Genomic DNA, 9,664 nt, shown 5'->3' with positions numbered 1-9,664 from the left:
CAGAAAACATATCGTGAGCATGTCAGTCAGTAACTGCAGTCGTCTTGCCATCTTGAGCTTTTGACATAAAAAAAAGCAAGAGTGTCTCCCTGTTCATGAGAGGTTTGAATCTGGTTGCTATTTGCTGAAAAGATTCAGTCCAGCAATTATTCTATATTCCTGTGCTTACATGGATGAATAGATGATCATCAAAACTGGAACTTTGTCAAAGAACTACAAGCAGGACGACAAAGTTGAGGAGAGATAAGAAGAGAATATTAGAGATGCAGGGGAGGGGGGAAGGTAGAGGCAAAACACCTAAGTTTACACCATAGCAGGAAAATGTACAGTTGCAGATTGAGGTATAAGCCACTTTTGTCACAATCCACAGCTCAGAGAATCACTTCTGGATACTCTGATCCTTTCATTACACTGCAATCAATGTAAAATTAGTCTTTTGTCCCAAGTAAATGAGGGGAGCGCTTACTCAGGAAGCATCTCATCACAGTAAGTATCAGATATTGTCCAGTTGAGTTTCTGATCTTTGTCCATCGAGAGTAACTCAGCAGAAAAAAGACCCGAAGACATTAATCGATTGGGATACCCTATCAACTTATCCACATTCATCACAGTAAGGTTTTTGAGAAGACGCGCTAGAAGATGCTCGCCTGACTTTTGACACATTTCTCCATGTAGTCATAACAATTTAACTTTCATGAAAACATTCAATAAGATCACACTTATCGTAACTTGGAAGACAGTAGGTGACACTTGTCCTCATCCCTCATGCCCTGGTGGTGCAACCAAAGTAAGATGGCAGTGATGATGTGCAGATTGATTGAGCTCAGTATATTGGCCTCAATATACAAACATCAACTTTGAATTGAAGGAAAATGCAGTAAACTTTCTATAATCAAATATAAAATACCGTTCAAACTGTGGCGGTGACATATATATGACAAATCCTCAGAACATTATGGATTTATGGATTTTCTATCAAACAATTACAGAGTCCTAATCTTCATAAACTCGTGACCAACTGTGAGCAATGACTTCTTTTCACAGGCTGGAACTGAGCCAATAAGCAGGCGACTATACGAGGGGTATTTTCTTTTCAGCACAGCAAATACTGCCACTCTGTGTTCCAACACAGACGGTGCTGCCTGCGACTGCAGCTCCCCTCTGCAGCACCCAGACATCCTTCCACACTGCAAAAAGTGGCCGCTGTAAAAAGACAGTGTGCTTCGACTCACAGGGATCACATCAAGAAGGGGATCAGTCTGAGGGGGTTGAGATGTTCTGTAATGTGCAACTTATTTAAACACATTATTCCTCTAAATAAAGCTATAAATGTGCCCGTACGTAATGTTTAATACCTTTAAATAAACACCTTCCTGTCATAAGGGAATTGAGAATCAATGTCAAAACTGTATCAGACTGTGGGTCTTTAGAGTTCTATCCTCTTTGTTTCACTGTGGAGAAAGAAAAAAAACATCTACGCAGTGAAACCTCTTCTTTTCAGGTGCTACGAAAAGGATTTTTCAAAAATTTCCATCATCCCTGAAATGACAAACTGTGGCACGAGACCCAAGAAGCTTTTGTGTTGATATAAAAAAACTTTGGGAAATGGTTAAGACTCTTTGGATCTTTAGCCTTTTACTTTAAAATTAAATCTTTCTTAGATATTTCTTCGGGCACAGAATAATGTCATTAAAAGATTTTATACCACCAGGCTTCAAAGAGCTCTTATATAATGTGTTCTTCTGTTTAAACCATGCTTCTTTGTGTGTGTGCGCAGGTGTCTGTATGGAGAGAGACACACACACAAACACACATACATCTGAGGCGACCCCAGTCAAAACACTCAGTCTGAGCTGCAGCGTGGGTCTGTTTTGTTCTGCGGTTCCACTAAGCACATTGTGTGATGCAGGTCTCACTGCAGTGAAAACCAAACTGCAAGAACTCCCAAGATCCACAAAACCAGAAAGAAATCCCAGATGAACTCATTCCATCATCCATCCAGACACATTAGTATTTCTTTATGATGAGGCTTCTTGCTCAATGTGACTCACTTCTGTGGTACAACCCATCACAATCCAGTGTTGTGAGGACCTGCTGGTTTATGAGTTGCGTGTTCAAAAAAGGTTTTAGATTAGGAAAACTACATGTGATCGTATATAGTGCATTCCTGGAACCTCTTTGAAAATTAGCTACAATATTTAATTCCACTATTTGAAATATACACTATCAAGAAAAAAAACATGTCATCCTCGCTAGCACAGAAGGGAATCTGACTTGTTCAGATGTTTAGCAGGGCAGGCGGCTGGCATCTTCAGGAGTCCCGTCTCTGCCAAAGTCACTCTTCAGCTCTTTACGCAGGAGCCTTTGAAACCTCAGCCAGAGGTCTGAAAGTTGGAGGAGAAAAGACACATAGGAGACGGTGCGTTTTGATCGCTCATAGCCTATCTTGTTTCCTCCAAAGACCCGATGACCGGAGCTTGGATCATTTAATTAATCCCTGGCATGACGCGCTCAGAGGCAGGTAGAGAAAACAGCGGCTGGCGAGGAAGGAGGACCATTACGCAGGTTGTCATGACATCACCATGGGCTGGCTATAAAGGGCTGAGGACCAATACACAGGGTTAGAGGAGCACTTGAGCAGCTTTGGAGTAAAGGACGGACTGAAGCCTCTTATTTGTAACAGCTGACTGGCTGCTGTTCCGAACTTCAGCGCAGAGGAATCTCTTAGAGAATACCAGACCTGTCAGAATGAACTTGTCGTACTTGGTAGCTTGTGGACTTATGGTCACGCTGCTTTCAGTAAGGATGGGCGCAAAACCTTTATCTCAGACGCAGCAGAAGGTAAGGAGAAGTTTCTTATGGTCTTATTAGTGAGAACTGAGGCTTCACACTGTTAGCTGATGGGAGCTGGGTCGGGAGTGAGAGGCTGTTACGTGGTTCCATTTCTTTTACGCATAATTTTTTTCAGATTTATGTCAATTTTCTCACTTTCTCCAGTCTAAAACTTTCATGATTTCTTTTTATAATCTTGGAATTTACTTATTTACTTATAGAGCATATTTCAGAGATATAAAATCCACACAGCGTTACCGTGTTTTTTCTCTCCAGCATCATTTGTTAGTTTTTGCATTTTAGCGCGCATTGGAGTAAAGTGGCAAGCCTAAGACATACAATAAGTTAAAGCCTGGTATGGGTGAGGTATTAAAATAAAATAAATGTTTTAGCAACTATCATGAGCAACTTTCTGGGATGGAACTGATCAGGTTCAGCTTGGACAGGATCTTTTCCAATTGTGCGTCAAAAGCTGAACGTTTTGTGCGTAAAGGTCCACAGAAGCGACTAAATAACACAAATTCTTCAGAACTTAGAATTTCAATGATGGTTTTAGTAACATGACTACAGTTTGAGATGACAAGAAAGTTGATGCTTCAGCGTTCAGACCAGAGGAGCCCAGTTTCCACGCACCTGTGCCGTTTCAATGACGGCAACAGCGATTTCTGAAGTAACAGAGCCGACTCGTGCACATTGTAGAATGAAGGTTCAAACTTCAAACACACCTGGGGAAATAAACCGCTTTAAGAAATGACTCTCAGGTTTTATTAGAAATGTCCTTTGGGTCAGATAGAGCCATTCTACATCAGTTACTCCTGCGGTCCCGTGCGTAAAATGGCACACACAAAAACTCCGGTTCCTTCCTTTCGGTCACTGCACACGATGTTTGGAGGTGCGTAAACATGCACCAGGCTCAGGTTTAAAAGAATCTAACGCTATGCAAACTGCTCTGTTCAAACAAGCACAAAGCGCTTATTTCAATTTGATCAAAGCACACATCATTGCGCAAACCTATTGCCCAAAGGGATACATCATTTTATTCATTATGTCTTTTTCAATGTGTGTTCCAGTCTCTTAGAAGTTTGCTGGGCGAGGAGCTGGCGGACTTTCTGGAGTCGGAGGAGAGGGAGAGGCGGCTAGATGCTGTGAGCTCTCGGTTACGATCACTGCGAGATTTACGCATAGACACCCGCGCCAGAGGGATGTGGGCTCGCCTGCTTAACGACCAACCCGCACCGAGGAGACACAAGTCGGGGAACAAGAAAGGGGGCTCCTCGTCGCGGAGTGGCTGCTTCGGACACAAGATGGACAGGATAGGGACCATCAGCGGCATGGGCTGCTAGGAGAGTGATGGTGAGTTCATAACAATGCCAGCTTTCACTGTGACCTGACATTCTGATATATGAACAGAAGCATGGTGGCTAAAAGGAAGTTAGAATGTCATAAAATGGATGAATGAATGGTTTGAAAATGGGAATAAGGAATGTGTGGGAAGGATGGTACAAAAGAATGAGACAGAAGACAGAATGAAAGAGGGATTTGAGTAAAGAAATATGGAAAATAAGGATGGAGAACTTATAGCTTCTGTTTGTCACTGGTCAAGATCCCTGTACCTTGAAGGATGAATGGAAGAAAAGAAAAGAGATGAAGAACAGGGTAAAATGAACGGAAGAAGGCATTGACACTGTTGTTCTGTACGGTCTTTGTTGGTCTCCAGACGCCAAAACAGGAACCAATAGAAAGGAGGGGGAGGGGGCGCGAGAAGGAAAGAGAGAAAAAGCGAAATTAAAGAACAAAATGGAGAAAAGATGTTCCAGTGAGATTATGTTGATTTTTTTACGTCGTCTCAGGACACTATGCTGTGCCTCCAAAATTAAAGCCAGTTCAGAATGAAAATCAGGTCTTAGTGGTGTCATTGTACAGTGCAGCAAGTGGAGAGTGGTGACTGTGGTTGGACTGTGTCAAAGGTCAGGTCAAAGGTCGGCTTGGTGGAAGGAATCACATTAAGCACATATGGACATTTGGAATTTTGTCATTACCCCCCCCCCCCCCCCCCCTATCAAAAGAGTTGATTCTTGAGATGTTGTTAAGCTGCATTTATGTGTCTGTGTTTGTGTCTGTGTGTGTATGCGTCCTTGTGTGTGTGTGTGTGTGTGTGTGTGTGTTTGCCGTGTGTGTGCGTCCGTGTCTGTGTGTCCTTGGACAGAAACCCCCTATAAGACATTTGGATAGCCCACTTAGTCTAATGCAGACTGATGTATGAGAAACAGTGCGGGTGTTTAGGAACTCTGTTGTGTTAATGCACATCACCATGAATGGTCCCGCCTGGTTCATGCAGGAAACTACAGGGTTACATCAAGTTGAAGGAGAAAAAAGACGGGACAGGGAGAGCCGGGGGAAGTGGGGATGCAGACGGGCAGACCCCCACACTTTTATGCGCACAGCACCCTGTGGTGGCCAGGAGCGTTCTGGAAAACCTTTTCTCTGAAACCAGGGGATTTTGATAAAAACAACAAAAGGGGGCTGGTGGGGGGGAAGTAAAGTAATGAGGAAGCTGTGGGTGACGCACAGTCACTCCTGGGGCTTCACAGCCTTGTTGTGGCTGTGAAGTCCTGATGGGGGAGTGGGATTTTCTGACTAAACTTAAATGAGAATGAGTGTTTTTCATCGGTCGACACCTATCTGTCCTCCCCCGTGCGCCGCAGCGTATCACGCATGTGGACGTCTGTGTCGGGCTCATGTTGGTCAGAGGAGAGTCAGGGAGACGATTTGAACGCAGCAACACTTAGAAAGTACATTTGGAGATTTTCAGATGGACCAGAGGCTGAAGAACGGACATTAGATGAGACAAAATCTGAAGGAAAAAGAACTTGTGTTGATTGTAGCATCACCTGAAACCTGCGTCTAACCTTGCTTCTCCCTTTTCTTCTCTTTCTCCAGATCTCTGGACGACAGTTTTGGTTCAGTTTGTTCTCAACTGACAAACAAAACCAAGACAAACTCACCAAGTGACAGATTTTCGGTACGAAAGTCAACACGACCAGCATAAAAACAAAGACTGAGATGACAATGCTACAAAACCATCATATACATATATACAAAATAAGTATTCAGTATATATACATCTATACATGTATGTATACCATACAGAGTGGTCAACAGATAAAATTGCAGACGCATACGACAAGATGGCGGGCAAAGGTGTAAAAACTACAAACTGCAAAGCTGTACATTTGTTGCTGCTGCCGCTGTACATTCATGTACTTCATCTTCCCCTGCATAAATGTATTTATGTTTTAAAAACTATTTATATGTTTATAAAAAAGAGATATTTATAAATATGAGTTTTATTTATGTAACATTTTGAAAATGGACGCAAACTGCAGGTCAATTCTGTTTGTAACTTTTCTTTTGTCTCAAATAGTTGTCAATGTTTTCAAAAATGATAAAAAGAACATTCCATGTGCACTTACATGTTTCCTCTCAGGGTTTTATGTTTCAATGGAACTGGTGAATTCTATTAACTGAGCCTTCTCTGGGATCAGCATGGTGATGCGATGTGTTAGAGTGTGTGTTTTCTCCAGATGCTCCAGCTTCCTCCCACAGTCTAGAGACATGCAGAATGGGGGTTAGGTTAATTGAAGACTCTAAATTGACCAAATGTGTGAATGTGAGGGTGAATGATGGTCTGTCTCCACATGTCAGCCCTGTAATATGTTTCAAACTGACCAGGAAGCTTCTCGCCAAATATCAGATTGGCTCCTGAGATCCTCAAAGGATAAGCGATATAGATAATGGATGGCTGGATGGAACACATTCTGCACGGTACCTGCGGGAAACAGCCTGACCATCCGAATATTTTAAACCTACTTCAGATTTGTGAGAATATGTTATTGTGGTGTTTCTACACCAATATGGGCACAAGTGAGAGTAATATCGCTAACCTGAGGCATAGCATTTAATATATGCAGAGTGAGTGTCTACAAAACCAATACTAAGAGAGGATTATTCTGTTTAAGGCCAAGTTAGATGACTTTTTTTCTACATTTGACCTGAACCTCAGAGAGTTGGAGCTGAATGGATGACATCATATTTTAATAGTTTAACATAATCTACCAAAAACAAAGAGTTTCAAGCCATTTTTTAAATAATCTACTGTCTGAGGCAGATGAAGTTTATAATTTAACATTGTACAATTACATTTTATAGTCACACAATGACCTAGAATGAGAGCCACACTATAAAGCTTAGTAAAGTAAGGAATTCAGTGGGCCGGAGTCTCGAAATCAGACATGTCTGTGATGTCGTGTGGCTCCAGAAGATGAAGAAGAGGAGATGAAGAGATTCTCTGCGCTGTGGCTTCTAAGTTTGTGTTGCAGAGACTCTTGGAACTTGGATCCTCTTCATCCTCTTCGTCCTCACACCTCCGCAGCTTAAAGCTTTCTTATTTGAATAGAACCTTGAACAACAATATCCAAAGTAAACAGATTAATAAAAATACCATTAAGCAATCTATGTAGAACAATGACATGTCAGGTTGAGTGCCTCAGCTGGTGATTATTTAGTCCAAAGAAAAATCACAAATAATAATAACAATACAGCAAGGTTTTCTAAACGGAAATGCAATTTATTATGATCAGCATGTTTCTTCACTAATTAAGCAGTCACTGACTAAATGAGACAATAAACCCCATTTTACACACACACACAAACAGGTGATGTGGTTCAATGGGAAAGAGGGACAACAGCACTGGACCTGCTCATTACAGACTGGTGACAATAGAGGCTACAATTACACTGAGATACACAAAGATAACACACACCTTGTATATTTGGTGTACACATTGAACATGGGTCATAAAACATCCAGAGAACAGAGAACAAGCAATGTGGGCAATCATGATAACACCCATCACTCAAGCTTCTTACAAGCTGAAGAGAAGAGCGGCTGAGAAGAAGAGAAGAATCCTCACCAGTGCTCCGTGTTTGTTAGGCTGATATTTCTAGTATTCATTAAAACATTGGGTCAAAGGCCTTCAAAGATCTGACCTCCCCATTGAAAAAAACACAAAAAAACCAGAATGAAACTGAATCCTTCTGCCCCGGACACCACAACAAACACCAGAGGTTTTATGACCCTTCTTGTGTTGCTTGAGTATCTTTATTTGAACCATTTTGGGCGAAAATGGGTAAAAAATATGAAAATTTGATGCTGTTACCTTATTATGTTTGAAGCCTAACAGTAAGTTCATGGTTTGTATTGGTCAGGGAAGAAGCAATTACATTTTGGTGAAGATCCGCATCAGGGGGATGATTGACAATTTTTTTCCCCTTCTTCAAAATTGATCTTGATGAAAATTGCAATTGTGCAGCTTGATTGAATATAGGGCCCTTGACTGTTGGGCCTTTACAGAGCTATGTTCTCTACTGAGTGCCATTCCAGTGTGTCATCGTTTTTTTTTTTGCCCAACCCACATGCTGGCAAGATTACATGATTATAATCATGTAATGCAGCTATTCATTTTTTGATTTCTACAAACTACCCCACATAACATATATGTGGGGTACTAATACACCGGCAATAAATATTGGCATTTTGAGAAGGACTTACCTCCATGTGTAGAAATAAATGTGAACTTTCCGGTGTCCCTTCCCACCTCAAATCCCTCGTGTAATCTATTCCACTCTATTCTCTTCCTATTGATTGGATTCACTCAATTGATTCCCTCCCTGGCAGCAGCAGTGAACAACAGGTGCAGACAGGGTGTAGAGAAAGTTTGAGGAGGAGAATCGCTTTCTTCCAGTCTGCTAATTCAGCATAGTTCCTTTGAAAAAAGGCAATTAAACGCATTAAGGCGACAGTAATCGATACACACATGTTCTGTCATATAGATAGAGGGAATTCAACTCACATACTTTGGATTTTCAAAACAAATAAACACTCAAATGTAAGGAAATTTAAATGCTGAAACACGTCGATGTCGACTACACTGTTTAGATCACTTTTGCTGAAACTGTATAATCATTGTCTGCTACGTCCTGCTGCAACAACCAAACCAACTTGACCCATGAGAAGGTATCTTCCCATCAACCAATCTGTCATTGGATTGATTCACTTTTCTCTTTGAAAAACACGTAAAGAAAGGGTCTTATTCAACAAGAATGAGTGTCAGTAGAGCGCATATGTCAGCCTAGGTACGAACAATCCTACACATGGTCGTCAAGTTTTTTAAGTATAGAACAACAAGGGGAAGTGACCTCAAAACCCCAAATAATTTATTTGTCATAAAACACAGTTAGAAAAAGTGAAAAGAATCATGGAGCCGCCCTTCAGTCATCACCAAATGGAAATTTAGCAACAAAATGTAATGGGTTCTTCTTTGGCTCCATCCCTCCACCAAGTTTGGCGGGAATCGTCTCAGTACGTTTTAAGTTATCCCCAAGAAAACAACAACAAACAGACCCAGAAGCACATTTAACCTGCTTAGTGGAGGTAATATTATAGGTAATAATTTGCGTTGAAACACACAAAACACAAGGAAGATAAGTACTAAAGTGATAAGAATTTATGAGAGGATAAGGATCACATATATGTTCTTGAGCAGTTTCATGAGAAGCTTCTTTAACAGTTGGTTAGAGTCGGACAACCCATCTTCACCACAGACATTTCTACTTGTGATTGAACACAGACAGACAGACAGACAGACAGACAGACAGACAGACAGACAGACAGACAGACAGACAGACAGACAGACAGACAGACAGACACTGATGACGTTGATTTAAATGTCCCACAGGAGTCAGGAAGAATGAACAACACCACGTTTAAATA

At 41.4% G+C, this 9,664-nt stretch overlaps 1 protein-coding gene across 1 annotated transcript; it reads left to right on the top strand.

Annotated features, from left to right (window-relative positions):
* The first annotated feature begins 2,601 nt into the window (after positions 1-2,601).
* Positions 2,602-6,304, top strand: nppc (natriuretic peptide C). Its single transcript, XM_053431462.1, has 3 exons — positions 2,602-2,841; positions 3,903-4,185; positions 5,773-6,304. The coding sequence occupies exons 1-2, from the start codon at positions 2,749-2,751 to the stop codon at positions 4,173-4,175; spliced, it is 366 nt and encodes a 121-aa protein (XP_053287437.1). The 5' UTR covers positions 2,602-2,748; the 3' UTR covers positions 4,176-4,185; positions 5,773-6,304.
* The last annotated feature ends 3,360 nt before the right edge of the window (positions 6,305-9,664 follow it).

The sequence above is a fragment of the Pleuronectes platessa genome, chromosome 9 (genome assembly GCF_947347685.1).
Source record: "Pleuronectes platessa chromosome 9, fPlePla1.1, whole genome shotgun sequence".
NCBI lineage: Eukaryota > Metazoa > Chordata > Actinopteri > Pleuronectiformes > Pleuronectidae > Pleuronectes > Pleuronectes platessa.
This window is presented reverse-complemented; position numbering and strand designations above follow the sequence as displayed.

Excerpts from the sequence above, each read along its gene's own strand:
- nppc (XM_053431462.1), top strand. The coding sequence starts at position 2,749 with ATGAACTTGTCGTACTTGGTAGCTTGTGGACTTATGGTCACGCTGCTT. Across the intron at positions 2,842-3,902 it reads TATCTCAGACGCAGCAGAAG|TCTCTTAGAAGTTTGCTGGG; the intron begins GTAAGGAGAAGT and ends TGTGTGTTCCAG.